This window comes from Dromiciops gliroides, chromosome X (genome assembly GCF_019393635.1).
Source record: "Dromiciops gliroides isolate mDroGli1 chromosome X, mDroGli1.pri, whole genome shotgun sequence".
NCBI lineage: Eukaryota > Metazoa > Chordata > Mammalia > Microbiotheria > Microbiotheriidae > Dromiciops > Dromiciops gliroides.
The window spans coordinates 45922484-45943108 of record NC_057867.1 but is presented as its reverse complement, the minus strand read 5'-3'; the positions used below and the strand labels follow the sequence as shown (position 1 = coordinate 45943108).

General features: G+C 47.9%; 1 protein-coding gene across 1 annotated transcript; it reads right to left on the bottom strand.

Annotated features, from left to right (window-relative positions):
* Positions 1–5594: 5594 nt before the first annotated feature.
* RAB33A (RAB33A, member RAS oncogene family) lies at positions 5595–18924 on the bottom strand. Its single transcript, XM_043974742.1, has 2 exons — positions 18518–18924; positions 5595–6172 (listed from the first exon to the last, which is right to left on the bottom strand). The coding sequence occupies exons 1-2, from the start codon at positions 18785–18787 to the stop codon at positions 5717–5719; spliced, it is 726 nt and encodes a 241-aa protein (XP_043830677.1). The 5' UTR covers positions 18788–18924; the 3' UTR covers positions 5595–5716.
* Between the last annotated feature and the right edge of the window lie 1701 nt (positions 18925–20625).

The window sequence follows — 20625 nt, the reverse complement described above, 5'->3', positions numbered from 1 at the left end:
ATACTATATTAAAGGAAAAAAGAAAGTTATATGGAGGCAGATTTTGGCTATTTAGGAAAAACTTCCTAATAACAAGGTAGCAAGGAGGCAGCTAGATGGCTCAATGGATCGAGTGTTGGGCCTGGAGTCAAGAAGACCTGAATTTAAATCTGGTCTTAGACACAAGCCTTGTGACCCTGGGCAAGTTACTTAACCGTGTTTGCCTCACTTTCCTCATCTGTAAAATGAACTGGAGAAGGAAATAGTAAACAACTCCAGTATCTTTTCCAAGAAAACCCCAAGGACAGTATTTGCATGCTATCTATGGTCCACAGGGTCCCCAAGAGTCAGACTTGGCTGAATGACTGAAAAACAACAGGTAGCACAGGAATAAAACACTGGACCTAGGATCAAGAAGATCAGAGTTCACATCCTGCCTCAGAGGCTTGCTAGCTATGTGACCCTTAAGCAAGCTCTGTCTGCCTCAGTTTCCACATCTGTAAAATGGAAAGAATGATATCACCTACTTCCCAGTGCTATTGTGAGGATCAAATGAGATAATAACTGTAAAGTGTTTAGCACAGTGCTTGGCATACAATGAGCACTATAGAAATGTTAGCTGTCATTATTATTATTATTATCATTATTATTATTACTATTATTATTATTATCATTATTATTATTACCATTATTATTATTATTATTACCTGCTTCCCAGGGTTATTGTGAAGATCAAATGAGTTAACATGTATAAAGCACTTGGCAAACCTTTTGTTGCTGTTCAATTGTTTTAGTGGTGCCTGACTCTTCAAGACTTCATTTGGGGGGCAGCTAGGTGGCGCAGTGGATAGAGCACCGGCCCTGGAGTCAGGAGGACCTGAGTTCAAATCCGGCCTCAGACACATAACACTTACTAGCTGTGTGACCCTGGGCAAGTCACTTGACCCCAACTGCCTCACCAAAAAAAAAACTGTAAAAAAAAAAAAAAAAGACTTCGTTTGGGGTTTTCTTAGCAAAGATATTGGAGTAGTTTGCCATCTTCTTCTCCAGCTCATTTAACAGATTAGTAAACTGAGGCAAACAGGGTTAAGACTTACCCAAGGTCACACAGCTAGTCAGTGTCTGAGGCCAGTTTTGAACTCAGAAAGATGAGTTTTCCTGACTCCAGGCCCAGGGCTTTATGCACTATGACGCCACCGAGCTGCCCTTTGGAATCTTAAAGTTACTTAAATCCTCAGCAAATGAAAATTCTTCGGTAGTTTGATGTCTCCTCCTCAGTGCCAGAAGAGCCCAGGAAGTCCCTAGCAGCAAACCCCCCAAACAAGGTCAGTTTCCCATAGAAGGCTTTCTCGAATCCTGCTTATCTATTTCTTTTTTGTTTTGTTTTGTTTTTGTTGTTGTTGAGGCAACTGGGGTTAAGTGACTTGCCCAGGGTCACACAGCTAGTAAGAGTCAAGTGTCTGAGGCCAGATTTGAACTCAGGTCCTCCTGAATCCAGGCCTGGTGCTCTATCCACTGCACCACCTAGCTATTTCTTTTTTCAAATTAATTTTTGTTCAATGAACAAAAATCAATTTTCTCTCCCTCCTACACCACCTTTACCACTGGAAGAAAAGAAAGAGAAAACCCTCACGACAAATGTGAATAGCCAAGCAAAACAAATTCCCATATTGTCCATATCCCCCCAAAAATATGTCTCGTTCGGCACCCTGAGTCCATCACCTCTGTCAAAAGGTGGGTACCTTGGGGGGCACCTAGGTGGCACAGTGGATAAAGAAATGACCCTGGATTCAAGAGGACCTGAGTTCAAATCTGGTCTCAGACACTTGACACTTACTATCTGTGTGACCCTGGGCAAGTCATTTAACCCCCACTGCCCTGCAAAAACAAACCAAAAAACCCCATAAACAAACAAGGATGAGGATTGAGAAAAAAAGGCAATTAGATCTGGCAGCTGGTAACTTTGGAGAGAGCAGTCTCGGTTGCATGATGAGAAGTCAGGCTGTACAGAGTTAAGTAGAGGGAGAGGAAAGGAAGTGGAGGCACCTATTATAGACAGGATTCTAGCCACAAAAGAGAGGAGACATATGGGACAATAGCTACTGGGGATAAGTGAATCAAGTGGGGGTTTTTTGAAGATGGGATATACAAGGGCATATTTGTAGACAGTAGGAGTAGTCAGTAGACAGGGAGAGATTGAACATGAGTGAGAGAATGGGGATAATAGAAGGAACGATCTATTGGAGGAGATGGGATGGAATGAGATCCCTTACACATGTAGAGGGATTTGTCTTGGCAAAGAGAAGGGCCATCTCTTCATGTGAGACGGGGTGAAGGAGATACTGGAGGAAGGCATATGGGTGGTGTGAGATGAGAAGGAAAGAAGAGCAAGCTCTTGGTGAATGGTCTCAACTTTTTCAGTGAAATAGGAGACAAAGTTGTCAGCCGAATGGGTGGTGGGAAGGGGGAGCAATGAGAAGTTTTAGAAAGGAAGAAAAGATTTAGAAAAGTCCCTGTGATGAATAGAATAGTGTGTCAATTAGGAATTTGGCAAAAAATTGCCTTGCCATAGTGAGAGCTCAGAACACAAATTTGTAGTGGACATAGCGTGCTTTCATGCTTTTCTCCAACTCTGTTCACTAGCAGAGGAGGAGGAGCAAAGGCAGTGGGGGGGTAGGAATAATCCAAGGCTGAGGTTTAGCAGGGTGAAATTTTGATGGGATAAGGGAGGAAGGGACTCAAGAGAAAAAGATTGTATAAAGTTTGACTGGCTCACCAAGGGATCATGATGGGGAAGGGAAGAAAGTGTAGCCAATGTAGAAGTGATAACCTGGAGAAGAACTTAGGAGTCGAGGTATTAGAGGTCACAGTAAAGATAGAGATAAGGGTTTGGGGTTGCAAGGCAGGGAGAGGGAAGGAATGACAACAGACCGTTATTAGATGAGAGAATTTCAGAATTCTTGAATGTGGAAGTAGTATATCTGGGGTTTTGGCAACTTCCTAAGTCTGACCTTCTTTGTGGTAGGATAGAAAATGAGTAATCTGAAGGTGTTTGAGAGAGTATCAGTGTGCATCCTGAGGTCCCTTAGAATGAGGGTAGAAGTTGGGGAGGAGAAAAAGACTCTGAGCTGGGCCCTGAATTCACTGAAGAAAGAAGGGACATAAACAAAATCTTTATTGGGTAGTAAATATGGCTGAGGGAACCTCAAAGGAGGAGAGCTTACCATGTGATGGCGGTAGAGGGAGAGCCTAGAGATGGCAATGAGGAACAAGGAGTAACCCAATTCCCTCACCTCAACTTGTGAGTTGGGGGAATGAGTGAAAGTGCAACTTGTGTTGAAAAGGTTGCCCAAGGAGTCTGTACCATCAGGAGGAATCCAGGTCTTAGTGGGAGCAGGAGATAGAAGGAGGGGAAGAGGAAACATTTTAAATGAAAGAACTTTGGAATCGATTGGGAGACATGGAGGACATTGGCACAGGACCACCAAGCACAGCATACCCACATCAAAGAAGGAGCTGTGCTCAAGGAGCAAAGGGGGATTACAGTAGCTCAAAGGAAACATAAGATGACAAATATTTCCACTTCGAATGTCTATATGGACCATTTGTGCCAAATTTGTGGTAAAGCATTCCAAGCTCTTATTGGTCTGATCATCCACAGTTGGACACACTGTATCTTGACCCCAACATAGTGATGCCATTTTGGTCCTCTTCACGAATGAATGACAACCAGCCAACGGTGGAAACTTCCTCTAAACAACCAAGGTTACTGGTTTTCCCTCCCTGGTGGGTTAGAGTACTTCTGTCCCATTTATCTCCTCACTCCCCAAATGTGTAAGTAGTGTCCATCCTGCTTTGTCATCATCTCCCACTGAATCAAAGTTCAAAGATGTTAGCTTCTGAGAACAATTACTTTTTAAGTACCCTTAAGTACCAGCCAGATGTGCTTACAACCTAGTCAACAGTCAGTTGCCTTATCCAATTCAATCAGTTTAAATCTCCAGGTGGGTCCCTGAGTATCTGCTAAATCCATTATCTTAAGGGGGGGCGGGGTTTAAGCACATCAACTCAAACACCTTTTCCATTTGCCTTTCCCTTTATTCTACATGTCCTGCTTGGCTGAGCCAGGCCATTCAAATGACCCCAAACTGCTTTTACAAAGATCTCCAAAAGAGAGGGGGTCTGCAGATGCTTACAGTACCTGCATCCGTGATGTAGAGGAAGAGGGATCCAAGTTGGGCAAAATAACAGATTCACTGTCCTAACATATTAGCTAGAAGAATGGGAATCATGATCTGAGTACCCCATAAAGTAACCCGCACTTGGATTTTAGAGGAGGCAGTAGCTGCATGGTGGGTCCAACGCAATCAGTTCTCCCAAGTACTGCTTTGGGAAGTATGGGGGGAAGACGCAAGCCTTTTAGGCCATTTTCTACTTAATGGCCAAGGGTCACTTATGGAGGTAGGTGAAAACCAGGACTCCCTTCTTCTCTCCGAGTTCCGTACAAAGGGAAAGCTGGACAGGACGGTCTTTAAGCTTCTTTCCAACCCTAATTGTTTTGTGATTAGTGTGATGAAGGTCTCTTCCAAACTTCTTGGGACTTTGGTGAGTGTGCTTTACCTGAGGCTGAGACTAAGCCTTTGGAAGTGCTGCCCAGTAGCATCATGGGAATTTTTTGGCCTTCTTTGTGGTCATGGCACCCCCTTCCCCCCTATGATGAGAAAACAAAATTCTATTTCTACTTCTATCCATAAATACACCCTCTGGTGAACTTGCCACATTTTCTTACAAAGACATGCTTGGGTAATTGAGGCATGGGCTAATCTAAAATCAATCTAGTGAGAGGAGGCCCCAGTTAAAACTGTGAGATAAGGCAAAGAGGATTCAGAATTAGAAGAACTGGATTCAAACCCCAGATCCATAACTTACTAGCTATGTTGCTTTGAACAGGCCATTTCCCATCTTAAAGCTTCAGTCATATCTGAAAAATGAGAATGACACAATCTACCTTATTCATTTGACAAACATTGATTAAGCATCTCTTATGAGCTTTCTATCTAAAAAGAGATTGGTTGTGAGGACAACCAATTATAAAAATCTGACCTCTTATCAGAATCATAACTACAGCAGGACAGTGAGAGCATTGCTCCTTGGCTCTGAAATTTAGAGGGGGCTTCCCCCCTCCCTTCCTTATCTCCAGCAGCTCCATCCCACATGGCCCTACTCTCACTGACATAGCCTTAGGGGAAGCTGGGGGGCACTTGGCCTCCCTCCTGGACCCTTGTCCCTTATCATCCCCCTATCTCCTCAGCATGGTGCAACAGAATCCAGTGGCATAGAAATATCAACCCATTCTGGGGGACCTTCTTCTTCTGGGCCCCCTGTTGGGGGCACCCCAGCCAAGCTCCCTCCCATTCCATCACTGCCAGAGCCCAACCTCAGTGCTGACAATTCCAAGTTCTGCCCCACCCTTATCACTATTATCATTGTGAGGAAAATGATTATGAAAATCAAAGCATTATGGGAAAGGGAGTTACTTTTATCATGTAAAGTTATCCCCAAGGCTAGAAAGCCCAAATGCCCCCCCCAAAAAAACAAAAGAGGAATCCAAGTGATAATCTATACAAATCATATTTTAATGACAACTTGTACAGAAACAAGCTGTGTTCATCAGTTTGGTGGAGTCACAGGAAAAGGGGAGAAATTGTAACAATAGCTCATCTGAAACCATTTGGCTTCAACAGGGACAGGAAGTTTTGCTGTTTGCATCCTGTGAGAACTCCAGTTTCTGCACCTTCCCTGGCTGCTTCTCCAGATCTCGGTACAGCAGTGATTTCTGAGCCTTCAAACGGCAGGCCAAGGACATGAAAATGGACTCCACATTTTGGCTCTCTTTGGGGTCCTTGGCTGATGTTTCAAACAAGAGCATGTTGTGAGCATCGGCAAATTTCAAAGCCAGGCTGGAGGGTACCTGGATCTGTCCCCTCAAGTCACACTTGTTGCCTACAAGCACCCTGGGGACAAGTGGGGAGACAGCGTGCCCATTGCATTCCTGGATCCACATCTTAAGGTTGATAAAGGAAGTCATTTTGGTGACATCATAGACAAAGACCACAGCGTGCACATTTCGGTAGTAGTGTTCCACCATGCTCTTGCGGAACCGTTCTTGGCCTGCAGTATCCCAGACTTGCACCTGCAAGACAGGAGAATCGGGATCTCGACTCAGAAGGGGGAAGGCACACAGACAGAAGAGGGAACATAGCCAGTGGACATTACAAACAGAGAAGAAGCTGGACGGTTACTGCCACCTTGAGGAAAGTGGCCCGTTTTCAAATCAGCAGACACGGTTCACCAAAGTACACATGAAAGCTTAATTTAGGGCTTGACAAAAGTCACTTAAAAGCAGTTTTACCAAGTTAAATGAAATCAATAAAATCATTCCCCACTTTTTTAAAAGCTCCATGAAAGTGGTTTAGGTTTGATGGCTTAATGGCTACATAAAGTTTAATTCCCCCAGATGTTTCTATTTGGTTCCTCTCCCCCAGTTTAATAAATCCAACTATACATTGCTTGTATGACAGCGGAATTCCCCCACATCTCATCACTTCTTCCTTCAGAACGACTCATCTCTCCCTCTCCAATCCTCTGCCCAGAAAGGTTAGTTAGGTGACTTGCCCAGTGGCACACAGCTAGTAAGTGGCGGGAGCCAGGAGCCAAACCTAGGGCCTCTGACTCCAAATCTAGAGTTCCTTCTATTTCTCTAAGACTTGAAAGTAGATTCCAACCTTAGCAACAAGATTCTCATCAATGGCTGAGAGCTTTTTCTGAGTCTTTTTCTTCAAGACTCAGCTCAAATCCCATCTATTCCAAGAAGCCTTTGTTGGTCTCCCTTCCTGCTTCCCCTCTCAGCGCACCATCCATCTACCTTGGAGAGATCTCTCTACCGATTGTTTCTATGTCCCCTCCATTAGAATGTAAGCTCCTTGGGGTAGGGATTATTTTTGCTTTCCTTTGTAGCCCCAGTCCTTGGCAAAGTGCCTAGTACATAGTAATCACTTAATAAATGCTTGCTGAAGAACAAGCTGGGCCCCAGAGATATGAGAAGACACCCCCCCTTCCCTTTGTAGGATGGATGGTCCATGGATATGGTGATATTGCATAGAATGACAGATTATTTTAAAAATATTGATGGGTTTGGCCAGATTCTTTTTTGTCTTTCTCTTTAAAAAAAAAAAGAAAAGAAATTGTTATAAGATTCTATGGGGGAGGGCAGCTAGGTGGTGCAGTGGATAAAGCACTGGCCCTGGATTCAGGAGGACCTGAGTTTAAATGCAGTCTCAGACACTTGACACTAGTTGTGTGACCCTGGACAAGTCACTTAACCCTCATTGTGTTCCCCCCCCCAAAAAAAAAAAGATTCTATGGGAGTGGACTTAGGTGATGTAAAAAAAAATCAATAAAATTTATTTTAAAAATAATTCTTAACTTACTGTTGGTTAACTAGAAAATGAGATTACCCTAGAACTTCTTCCCTCCCACCTGCCACCCTATTCCCTGGAAACATTGGTTCACCAAAGTTTCCTTCGATTTTACTTTTAAATAACCTTAAGGTGGATTAAGGGAATAACAAGATACAGGAAATGACTGAAGGTACATGGGTGTTTACTCTAGATTGTGAGCTCCAGAAGGGCAGGAACCAAGGCCCTTCTCCTGTCTGGGCCTCAGCTTCTTCTTTTGTAAAATGAGAGGACTGGACTCAATGATCTCTTTCTGCTCTGCCATTTTTGCTTCCTAGAAGCCTACGACTGGGGTAAATACATACAGAAAAATACCAGTTGGATGGATGGACAGTCCCTAAAACACGCCTCAGAAGGTATTTTTGTTTTGTTTCTATGTTTTGTTTTGTTTTCTTAACTCCTCGACTTAAACTTGTTTTTTTCTTTTGCCTTTTTTTCCCTAAAAATAGAGTGCTATGGGACAGGTTCATTGAGAGTACTAGTTAATCTAGGTTCTACTCTATGAAGAAATTGGGATTCAGTGGATGTGGCCTCAAAAGGATTTTGGTCCTTAGCATGGTCCAAGTCCCTCCCTCCTGAGGCCCAAAGGAAGAATCCCCAGATGTCCAGAAATCTGTATGGAAAAGGGTGAACAAGTAAAAGAGCACATTTGTCTCAAAGCGCACATGGGCTGGGGGTGGAGGAGGTATGGATCAACCAAGTTCTTCTGAATGTCAGCAGGGCAAGCTTGGGCCAGAAAAGGTGTGGGCTCAAAGAAGGAGAAAACAAGAGAGCAACCACTCCAGGAAACTGACAAACCAGGGGCCCTACTCAGGCTCTAGAAATCATCCCACTGAATGGGCTTCACAAGTGTAGCTGGTATATATTAAGTGTTTAATAAATGCTTTTTGACATTTACACAGATGATGTGTTGTTGGGAATATACAGATGTGCTCCTGCTATATGGGAAGCTATTTAGTCAACACTAAATTAGGTGGTGATCATTTACTTTCCAAAAGGATTCATTTAAATGTACCCAGCTTTCCTGCTAAATATGTAGTATAATGGAGAGTTTTAAGATTCGGAATCAGAAGACCTGCCTTTGAATCCTAGCTTTGCTATTTTCTTCCTGTAGGACCTAAGGAAGTCACCTTTCTTCTCTGGGCCAAAGTCTCCCCATCTGGAAAATAAGGGTTTGGATTAGGGGCCTCTCTACCTCTGAGTCAGCACCACGATCCAAGTATGACCTCATACCTAGTGCAGAAACACCCTCCCTCTCTAAGCAGCCCTGAAAGCTTCTGCTTGAATATTCCATGACCCTTCGGAGATCACCTAGCATCTAGTACCTAGCACCCAACAGATACTTATGATTTTTTGGGGGGGGTGAGGCAATTGGGGTTAAGTGACTTGCCCAGGGTCACACAGCTAGTACATGTCAAGTGTCTGAGGCTGGATTTGAACTCAGGTCCTCCTGAATCCAGGGGCGGTGCTCTATCCACTGTGCCATCTAGCTGCCCCCAGATACTTAATAAACACATGGTTAATGGCACTGAGTCCAGAGCAAATATCCCCCAGGTAGGTCATCCAGACTCTGTAGTTGATTTGCTTATGGCCTCAGAGGAAATGCTGTGGATTCATCCCAGTGGAAGGCCCCATCTACCCTCTCAGCAGCAGGAAAGGCCGAAGGATGCCCAAACCAGGCTGGGGAGCAGGAGGAGGTTAGCAGGTACAATTCTCAAATAAAAATCTGTGACCCTGTTGCTTTTTATACTCCAGGAGGCTGATTCCCCCAAAGCCCGAAGGTATGAAGCAGATACATTAACACCAAGGCTCTAAAAATACCTGGCAAGGGTGGTAAGGGGGATGGTGTGGAGAAGTATTTGGTTTCCTCACTGTGATACTCTAATTGTGTCAGGACAGGAGGGTGCCTGTCCTGGAAGCCTGCTTTGCCACTTCCAAAATGGCTGGACCCCTCCTGGGGTCATGAATGGAGAACACTAGTTTGGGGTTCACTAGACCTGAATTCTAGTCTCAGTTCTTACACTGACCAGCTATAACCAAAGACCAAGTCATGTCACTTCTGGGCCTCAGTTTCCTGCTCTGTAAAACGGATAACATTCATTGGATTGGATGCCAAGTGGCATCACCTCTCTGTGCCTCCGTTTTCTCATCTGCAAAACTAGTATAACCATATTTGCACTACCTACCTCACAGGCTGGGGCATGGCAACTGCTTTTTAAGTCCAAAGTGTTAAAGATATGCAAGTCCTCGTTATTGTTTGTAAGTCCAGAATTACAACTCAGACCCTACCCCAACCCCCAGTTACTTGTGACAACCCCTCCCACACAGATACTCACATATACAAAAGCACCTGACCAGGAGGAAAGCAGCTGAGAGCATAGAGCTTGAAAGTTGGGGGCATTGATTGATGCCTACTGCATGCAGGCACTGTTCTCGTGTGATTGAAAGCCATATAAAACAGTATCATCCCATCTGTCCTGTCCCCTCCCCAGGACACCTTTCACACAGCTGCTGCCAAAGTCACACTCACACCCACCCCTCCTACCAACTTCCAGCTTCAGGGCAAGTACTTTCACCTCTCTGCCCTTATTTACTTCTTGAAACAGCCCAGTGAGATCAGGAAGTTAGTAGCCAGATTCAAGAAACCAGGGCCCAAAGAGGAGGCAATTCACTCAAAGTCATGGCCAACGGAAGTGGGAGCCAGGATTGGAGGCTGACAGTTTAAAAAGGGCAGCTTGAGGACCCTGGGCTTTCCTTATCCTGGGTAGGATGGGAAAGCTTTTCCTGAGCCAACTGGACCCATCCCGGGAAGGTTGGGCCATAGCTTCTCCCTTCCTTGCTTGGCAAAGACCAACAGGGGAGCTTTGTTTTCTAGGTTTCTCCCTGAGGGTAGCCTTTGGATAATGCCCTGGCAGCCTGGGGGCAGCTTGGTTCAGTCTCTGGAAACCATCTTCCAGGCCAGGCTAAAATGCCCTTTGTTTCTGTAGTTTTTCAACAAACACTTATTAAGCGCCTGTTGTGTACAGAACCCTGTGCTGGGCACAAATTTAGAATAAGATCCAGTTCCTATCCTCACAATCTAGCAAGGGACTAAGACACATATACACTAACTAGAGGGTCTAATGTTACACAAGAGGGGGCAGTGTAAAGCATGCCCGATTTGCAAAGGTCCTGGGTTTGAATCCTAGTTCTGTCACTACTTGTACAAACTGGGGCAAGGCACATAACCTCTCTGGTCCTCAGTTTCCCCATATGTAAAATGAGACAGTGGGACTAAGTGACCTCTAAGGGCCCTTCCAAATCTAACTCTGGGGACCAGGTTTTTCTGTATCTTCACATCAGCAGTGTCTAGCACAGGGCCCAGCACATAATCGGCCATTTAATAGATGCTTGTTGAATCAAAGTGACCAGCCCCCAGATCTCTCTCTCTCCTCCTCCTCCTCCTCCTCCTCCTCCTCCTCCTCCTGCTGCTGCTGCTGGTAATTGTGTCTCTTCATTCTTCACTTTGTCCAGGCTGTAGGAAATGTGAAATGGATTAGATTTGCTGGGGTTGACAAGCGTTCTCTTACAAAAATAGAGATGATTTCTGGAGGCTTACAGGACTATCAGTTATACTTCCTTAAGTATAAAGCAGACCCTTTTCCTCCTAAGACTCTACTAAGGAAAAGCAGTTCTGATTGGGGGGGGGGGAGGAAAGGGAAACAATTGCTCCAAGAACGCTAGAAGACCTAGACCAGGAGTACAGGCAGCCTAGGCTTTTCCTTCAAAGTAAACTAAGGGCTTGGAGAGAATAGACTTACCCAGGGTCAACCAGCTGGTAAGGTCCAACCTAACCCTTCTAAACCCAAGTCACTTTCCACTGATTGAGGAACATGGGAGCTAAAGAAGGCCTGGGATTTCCAGTGAGCAGCAGGAAGTCACTGGGAGGACCTTACAAAGGGGAGGGGGAAATGAGAGCTGCCAAATTCTAATGGCACCTCGTTCCAAAGTTTGCCCAGGGCTGGCCTGGTGCCTAAGAACAGGAACGGAAACTTCGTCTTCGTCCTCTTCCTCTTCCTCCTCCTCTATCTTTCCGTACCCTGAGTAGAAGACAATGAGCACCCCATTTCAGCTACATTGTGGACTAAGTAGGCAGCTGTGGGCTGGCCTGGTAATCAAATCAGTTCAAATGACAACGTTTCCATTTAAAAAGTGCCTCCAAATTCCAAACAAGTGACTTGCACTAAAATTTTCTGGAACCCGGATAAGATGGGGACTATGTGTACTGTGGAGAGAATGAAGAATTTCTATTATTTATTGACAAGGGCAAGTGGATGTGGGGGAGGGGGGAGAATCTGGAATCTATGAAGCAAAGTATGATGCCTCCCAAACTCCTCAAATCCCCCCAAACCTTCCAAGAAGTGGTGTGATGGCCCTGGAATTCCATTTGCAAACCTGGCCAGCACACCTCCAAGGGTCCAGCTGGGGAAATGGGCTCTCCAACACTAGGGCTGGGCTCCCCCTTCTCAAAGCACTCATGATGTCATTTGGGGAATAGTTTCAAGAGCAGCCCTATTTCTCAATGGAAAAAACTTATGGAGACTGGTTGGTTGCCCTGAGAAGCCTTAGAGGCTGAATGCTACAAAACCCAAGGATGGCTGACCCACAATGGGGCACTTCAGATTTATTAACTGGGGGATCTGAGTACTCTGGACCTTAGTTTCCTCATTTGTCAAGGGGGAAGCTTTCCTCAGCTCGAAATCCTATGGCTGTACTCAAAGAAGGACATCCTGGCCTCCCTCAGACTTTGCTTGGGTTCCCCCATCAGAGGCAGAATTCTGGGCTGGAAGTGCTGGGTGGCTCTCCATATCTCTTCATTTTCCATGAGGAAACTGAGATTCAGTGAAAGTGTCTTACCTGCCAAATAGAAGCTGGTTGACTTTCTAACCCAGGCCCACTGCCTCTTCCCACAGCACCAGCCTCCCTTCCTACTCCCTTTTCAACTCTGGCCACCCAAAGAGTTGAAAGTCCTCAATGTCCCTCTCTCCTGGCCTATTCTACCGTCCCCAGGCAGTTGTAGAGGAACGGATGTTCTCTTAGCTCCCAATTTCCAGAGGCATTCTCTCCTATGAGTGAACAATAGGACCCTCCTCCCCGCAAGTCCCCAAGATCTGGGAGGCCAGCCCCAACCAGGTGGCTGGAGCTGCAGGGAGCAGGGTGAAGGGGAGCTGGCCAGGAGGTTCTAAAAAAGACCTACCTTCAGGCAGTGTGAGGGGAGACAATGGGGCTCCTGGTTACCTAATAACCATCCCACCCTTCTTCCTCCTCCATTACCCTACGAGTCCCAGATTGCACCAAGGATTCACAGGTTAGGCTTTCTAGAGCCCAGACAGGTATTCTAGATGGCTAGTCACCTTTCTGGAGGGCCCCCGAGCTCCTTGGACAGGGGCTGGTGAAGCCTATGCTCCCTTTGCAGAAGCAGGTTTTCAAATGCATAAAATAAAATACAGGGAATTCCAAAGGAAACCAATTATATTGAAATAGAGTGATCAACATTAAAAAACACCAAGTTCGGGGCCCTTAAGGCTCAGGACTCTCTTGGTGTACAGTTCCCTCAAATCTTATAGACAAAACTGAGGTCCAGAAAGGGGATGGGATTGGCCCAGATCACAAGATTAGTAAAACAGAAGTCATTTTACTCAGGTTTCACCTCGATGAAAATACCAGGGGTTGGGGGGGTGGGGAACGGTCAGAGGCAAATGAGTCAGACACCTCCCTGCTGCACCACACAGAGAGGGGGTTAAAGACAAAGGACACTTATTCATATGCTTTTCTGGAAATGAATTTATCTGGAAGCCTGGAAAATCCTGCTCTATGTGGTCCACTGGGATTTATTTTTTAATAAATCACATGTGTTTTTCAAAGCCTCCAGGGAACAGTAACACTGAGGGAGCATCATTTTCAAATGTAGAGGGGATGGTGTATGCATAATTTTCAAACCTCACCAAGGGCACAAAGATGCCAGGTCCAGTCTCGGCGAGGGGAGAGGGGTCTTCGTCTTGGTTCTGCTCCCCTCCCTCATGACCTGGCTGTCAGTCAGGCCTAGGGCTCCACCCGATCCAAGAGAAAGACCAGCAGAAAGCAGAGGGGGGGGGGAGAGAAGTAAGAGAACAATTTACACAATAACCAGGATGCTATAAAGGAAAACAGCACTGAAAGACATCAGAAGTCTGATCGATGTTGTCACCAATCCCGACTTCCACAGGCTGATGGTGAATCACATCTCTGGTCTCTAACCCCTGTCAGAGGTGGTGGACTACAGGTGCAGAATGAAACATACTTTATCAAACATGGCCAATCTGTTGATTTGTTTGGCTTGCCTATCCTTGTCTGTTCCAGGGTGGGAGTGGGAGAAGGTGGGGATAACAATGGGAAGTGACATTTCTCTTTTTTAAGAGCATCAGTTAAACAAAAATAAAGAGGGAGAGGGGAAGAGGAAAGAGGAAAGGGAAGAAGCTTGTGTGGCCTCAGACAGTTTCCTCACTTCTTTGCTTCAGGTTTCTCATCAGTAAAAGGAGGACAATGAACAACAGACTTATACTCCATATTTCCCAGGGGTGTTGTTGATAAACTGCTTTGTAAACCTTAAAGTCCATAGAAGTGTGAGCTATCATCAGATCCCTGCACTCCCCCTACCCCAGATGCCCCCAAAGGATCTGTGTCACTCTGGAAGGCAGCACAGGAGAGGCCACACAACCTGCTCTGGGCCAGAGAGGGACCTGGGCCTCCGGGACACCCAACCAGTTTTCCAATAATATCCTAGATTTCTTTCTAGCTCTCCCATGATATTCTGAACTTCTGTCCAGCTCTCCGGAGGCCTAGGACATCCCCATCCAGCTCCCCTGTAACCCCACCTCCATGCTCTTTGGTGATGCCCCAGTTCTGCCATGGCCCTCAGACCTTCATTCATCTCTCCCACAATACCCCAGACCTTGGTCCCCGGTATTCAGATGACTCCTTAATATTGAGCCTATAGTAAACAGGGCCCTCTACTCTGGCCTCTCTTCTGGGGCTAGGGCAGCATGTCCTGAGAAGTGGCCAGTAGTATCTCTCTCACAGAGGGGAAAGCCCTTGGCAGTCACCACCTGGCTAGGTGGTTCTGAGCACTTACTCCTTGAGAAGCTCCAAGGTAGGAGAGTAGAGGGGGTGGCAGGAGGGATGGCCAAGAGAATTTCTCCTGCAAACCTCAGGGTGGTCGAGCTGGTCTGGTCTCACGCATGCTGGCCTTCAGGGGCCCCCCTGCAGCTGCCCCTCCCTCGGCTCCTTTGGGCACTGTGGCAGACAGGAAACCCTTTCTCCCTTTGTATATATGTGTACAGGAGCATCCAGCTCACCATCTCAATCGCAGGCCAAATCCTGCAATTCCTTAGCATGTGTGAGCCTTGATGAGGCATCCATCTGCACGTGATGTGATGCTGGGCTAGTTTTGTGCCTAGTCACTCATGCCAGACCTAGGAAGAGCTTGGGAACATTGGCACAAAGCCCACCAAAGCACCTCCTCAGGGCCCTCTCTCTCCTCCCATGCCAATGTCTCCTGCCTTGCCAGTGCCTCCCACTGGCCAGCTGCTGGTACTCAAAGCTAATCAAGCCTGAAAAGAGACCAGGACCAGGGTCTTCCAATCAATGATCAGTAGCCCTGATATGGAATTCTCTCCAATTCTAATCATTCCTTAGAGCTTGTTGTAGAACAGGACGCGGGCTAGGCTTGGAATCTGTCCAAATCCCTACTCTGACACTTACCAGCCCTGGCCCCAGAGTGATGATGTGACCATGAGCAAATTGCATCCTGTCCCTGAGCCTCAGTTTCCTCTTCTGTAAAATGGGAAAAATAATCCTCGTGCTCCTTCCTAGGGCTATGTATGCATGTGTGTGTATCTATGCACACAGGCACAGACACATCCGTGTCTGTTGATGCGGTTTTTTAAAACATCGCTGTCACTTTCCAATGACTCACACCTACACACACACACACACACACACACACACATCCCACCACCACCATCTTAGAACCTTCCCTTGTAAGAAGGAAATAGCCATTTAAAAAAGCAGATTAGCACACTTGCCTTGTCTGGCAGGGAATGCCTCATTGAGCACCCTGGGCCCACCACCTCTCTGCCAGGGAGGGCAACACTTCACTGCCAGGCCTTGGAGGTCCCAGATGGTCACTGCATTGATCAAAGATCCTCATGGGGCTATTTACTGTCCAGGAACTGGCTTTGTAAATGTCAAAACCCTGAAGAAACAGGAGCCACCATGGGAGGTCTGAAATCCTTCTCATGTGCATGTGCCAGATTCTCCCAAATCACCAGACTGGCTTTGGGAAGGAAGAACAATGCCCTGCTTGGAGAGCTATCGCCATAGTTTCAGCTCTAGTGATTGGAATCAGAAGAACAACCTCCATTTTCTCCAACATTTTCAGGCTGTCATAGCATTTTCCTCACAAGCCTTCAAAGGACTGAGTGCAAAGACAATAGCCACCACCATTTGTGGAGAGGAGGAAACTTGAGTCCCACAGAAGGAAGTGACTTGCTCAGGGTCATGCAACTAGTGAGCAGCAAAGCAAAATGAAATGCTCCCAGCACTGGCTCTGGATTCAGGAGGGCCTGAGTTCAAATCTAGCCTCAGACACTTGACACTTAACAGCTGTGTGACCCTGGGCAAGTCACTTAATCCTCATTGCCCCGCAGCAAAAATAAAAGAAAGGAAGGAAGGAAGGAAGGAAGGAAGGAAGGAAGGAAGGAAGGAAGGAAGGAAGGAAGGAAGGAAGGAAGGAAGGAAGGAAGGAAGAAAGGAAGGAAGAAAGGAAGAAAGGAAGAAAGGAAGAAAGGAAGAAAGGAAGAAAGGAAGAAAGGAAGAAAGGAAGAAAGAAAGAAAGAAAGAAAGAAAGAAAGAAAGAAAGAAAGAAAGAAAGAAAGAAAGAAAGAAAGAAAAGAAAAGAAATGCTCCCATCCATCCCAAAGAAGTCAAATATAAAAAGGTCCCATACAGAGCAGGCAAAGCAGCACTTTTTGTAGCAGCAAACAATCGGGAGGAAAAGAGGTACCCATTGGCTGGGGAACAGCCTGACAAAAAGGAATGTAACAAGGTTATTGCTCTGTAGGAAAATGCTGAGTCCAGAGTTACCTGGGAAGGCTCATGTGGGGTGCTGCAGGAGGAAAAGGATAAGCACCATCAAGGACAACATCACCCACTCTTCCACCCCCTGCCCATGAAAGCTCTGCCATTGTGCTGCCCAGAGAAGTGGAGGCCTACTGGAGCTGAGTGTTATATCTGATTCAGAGGTGGCAGTTTCTGTGTCAGAGGTTTGTACTTGACTGCTTTTCTTTGTTCCAAGTGAAACCTCAGCTGGGTGGTGGCTGGGGTGCTATGTCCACAAATGAATAGAATGGAAGTCATCAAGAAAACCTTGATTTTTTTTAAAAGGGGGAATGGGTTGCCTTGAGAGGGTGAGCTCCCCATTCATGAAGATCTTCCCCCCCAAAGGTAGGAAGTATTGTAGAGATTCCTGTTCATGGATAGAACTAGATGACCTCTGAGGTCCCTCTGAACTCTTCAGTTTTAGGATTCCATGACCTTGGGTTTGTTCCTATGTCCCCTGCCCCCCATTTTAGTCTTGCTTTCACTTCACCCACCCGCAGACACACTCAGGGCTCCTCACTACCCCCCAACATACCCACTCTCGGTGCTCATTCCCTACCAACCCACAAACACTGCAACATCCCTAACCTGGATCTTATCTCAAGGTCTGCTAGCTAACAGAAATTCGGGGGGGGGGCCCTCCTTCTGCTTCCAGATATTTCAATGGAGCCCAAAAGACAATACATCAATCCAAAGGAATGACTAATAATGCAACACTGGGAAGCAAGTTGGGTGTGAGGAAAAGTTTGGGGGCACTCAGGGGTGAGGAACCTCTCAAATCACACCTCAGAATGTTCCCTTTTCTGCTTTGTCTATGCACAACAAGCAATAGTCCTGGCCCAATAGTCTCCTCGGGGCTCTTTAAGAATCTCCCAGCCCAACTAAGCTTAATTCAATTACAATATAAAATCAGGCAGCCTTCTCTGTCTCCTGTTTTTTCCCACCTGCCCCCCAATTCCAAGCACTGCTTAACCGAACTGGCTTGTAGCTTAATGGCAGCTAAGGTACCAAAGGAAACCTGCCCATCTCCAAAGTGCTTTGGGATCTGTTCCACAGACTGAAAAATACCCTTCCATAGAGATGTGCAGAGATATACCCCTTAAAAGGGCCCTCCCCTCTCCCTTTCAAGAACAATGTATTTCACATCGTTCTCTAATAATGGGGGTCTTCGTTCCAGCCAAGCTGAGAGAATCAGTTGTCTACATCTGTCAGGGGCACTGGCTCTAGAGGGGGAGGGGGAGAGCTGGCATGGCTATCTATGGAGCCAGAGAATAGACAGCAGGACCTCTTGTTCGCTGGGCTGGAGACTCTCGGGAGGCCAGACTCATTTAGAGAGTACAAAGAGTTTTTCTCCTAGGGAAACACCCTTTCTCTGGTGCTGGACAGCGACTGCACCGTAAGACTGGGGAGTCTTTGAGCTTTGCCTAGGATGGTCTCTACGGCGTCTGCAGTTCTCGATCTTAGCGAGGGGCCTCCCGAACCATTTCTCCCCTCCTCTCCAGCCCTTGCACCAACTCCCCCCCCCCCGACCTCCGATCTCCATCCCGCCCCACCCGACCCCCGGGGCCAGTCCGACCGTTAGGGGTCGGGGGTCAAGGGCGGAGTCGAGCATCCTTCTAGGCATTCCCTTGGGATCCGGTGGTCGGGGCCAGGAGGAATAGGATCCCGAAAACGAACCGCTCCCCAGGGAGCCCTGACACGGGTTCGGGGGGGCAAGAGAGGGAGATGGCAAGGGCGGGTGCGGGAGCGGCGCGGCGCGTGCCAGTCCCCGAGCCCCCGGTGCAGGACGGTGGTCCCGAGGTGGGCCAGTGGGCCCGGGCCCGCGCCCTCCCTGCCCCCATCACCTTGATCTTCTCGCCCTCGATATCCACCGTCTTCTCCTTGAAGTCCACGCCGATGGTGGCCTCGGTCTTGTCGGGAAAGGTGCCGCCGCAGAAGCGGAACGTCAGGCACGTCTTGCCCACGTTCGAGTCGCCGATCACGATGATCTTGAAGATGCGGACCTGCACGTAGTGCTCCATGGCCGCCGAGTCGAGCTCCAGGGAGGCCAGGCTGGTGCCGGCCGCGTCCGGGGAGGCGGAGGCGGAGGCGGGGGCGGCCGCACGATGCGGCATGGCCCCGCGCGCCGCCCGAGGCCGCCGCCACACAAAGGACACGGGTCCGGCGCGGCTGCTCGCCGGCGCCTCGGGGCACAGGGTGTGGGAGGCGGCCCGGGGCTGCTGTGCGCGTGCGGGGGTGAGCGTGCGGGGACGCGCGCGAGGGTGCGCGCCTATGCGGGGAGCGCGCGCGGCACAAAAGGCGGCCGGCGCGAGGCGGCGGCGGCGGCGCGTGGGCAGTGCCGAGTGAGCAGTGCTGAATGGGCAGCTCCAAAGATCAGGTGGCGCTCGCCTCCCGGGGGCTCGCCGAGGAGGGCGGGGCCAGCGGCCACCTCCCAGGGTGTCCGGCTCCTTGTGCCAGGCTCCGGCCTCCCCCCGACCTCCGGCACACACAGCGAGAGCGCCCCTCGCCCTGGTTGCCCAGGACGGCGGCTCCCATTGGATGCTTCGGTTGGTTGCCTCTGGCTAACCAATGAGGACAAGGCCCCGCACGCGGAGGAAGGGGCGGGGGCGGGCCGTAAGGGAAACAGCCTTGGACCTTAGAGTCCGGACTTGGGGATCCGACGGCCCCTTCGCCACACTCAGCCTCAGTTTCCTCCAGAACTGGGACCCGGATGTCAGCTTCAGAGCTGAAAGGAGCCTTCAATTTCATCTGGTCCGAGGCTCCTCCTAGACCCTAAGGCTGAGGCGAAGTGGCTTGCCTCAGGTCACCCAGGTAGAGTTGAGCAGGGATTTCAAAGTGGATGAGCTGACTTCAAAGCCAGCAGTCTTGGCGGTTGGCGGTGGGGGGTGGGAGGGAGAGCTCATTCGGCTGCCGACCAGGACGGAGAAACCTTCAGTACTCAGATCGTGCCACCTAAAGAGTGGGTGAACACACAACCCAGACACTTCTCTAAGCACATGCAAGGTCTCCAGTCTCTTGGCACCCAGGTGAATTTCCTTCCACTCTATCAGGCTCCTTTCCTTTCTTGTACACCTTTAACAACCCAGGTTTTACAAGGTAGTTAGGATAACTACGTAAGATCAGGATGAGAGCTGTAGACCTCAGAACTCCTCACTTCCTTCAAAGAAGGTATTGAAATCAGTGCAAAGGAAGCCGGTCAAGACCTTTAGCCTTCAGCATCCCTCAAGATCAGCCATCTGCCAAGCCCTGTCAATTCCAATCTCCAGCCCCCTTCCCTCTCCCATCCCTCCTCTCGCCTCCCCTTCAGCCACACAGCCACCCCGACATTCTGTCACCTGTCTTCCCACAGAGAAGGGCAGGCATGTGGAAATGGGATTCCATTCGTTCTTTTTGGCCAAAAAGACTTATAGAGGCTGATTTAGGCTCAATATACCTCAATTCAAAATTCACTGAACGCCTTAGCAAAGCACATAGCAGGAAACACTAATCAAACCCTCCAATTCCAACTGTAGAACAGGTTCTCTTGGCAGGTGAGGAGCTCCGTATCACTGAACAAGGACCCTCTCAATACTTATTTTGTGGCAGTGTTGGCAAACGAATGCCTGTCCAAGTATATTTTGGATTCAATGATCTCTGAGGTTCCTTCATACTCTAAAATTCTGTAAGAAGATGAGTTGGAAGGGCCCTGCCAGCTTGGGGAGACAATGTGATTTTCTCCAAGGGGGGAACTGGCATTTGCTGCTCCACCAAAACAAGACTTTGTTCTCAAGGAATCATTCCAAGGACTATAAGTGTAACTTCCAACAAGGGACCCTGTATAAGTACTGTATTGAATCCTCTACAGATAGTGGGAGGGAATGGGGGGGGGGTAAGAGCGGGGAGAAGGTCCTTTACCAGGCTTCATCCACTGAAGCTGAGTATTGAATGTAAGAACTGAATTTTGTTTTTAATT

What these genes read in the sequence shown, in the direction of transcription:
- RAB33A (XM_043974742.1), bottom strand. Translation starts at nt 18,787, where the DNA reads ATGCCGCATCGTGCGGCCGCCCCCGCCTCCGCCTCCGCCTCCCCGGAC. An exon ending in TCGAGGGCGAGAAGATCAAG is followed by an intron (nt 6,173 to 18,517) that starts GTGATGGGGGCA and finishes CCTGTCTTGCAG; the next exon opens with GTGCAAGTCTGGGATACTGC.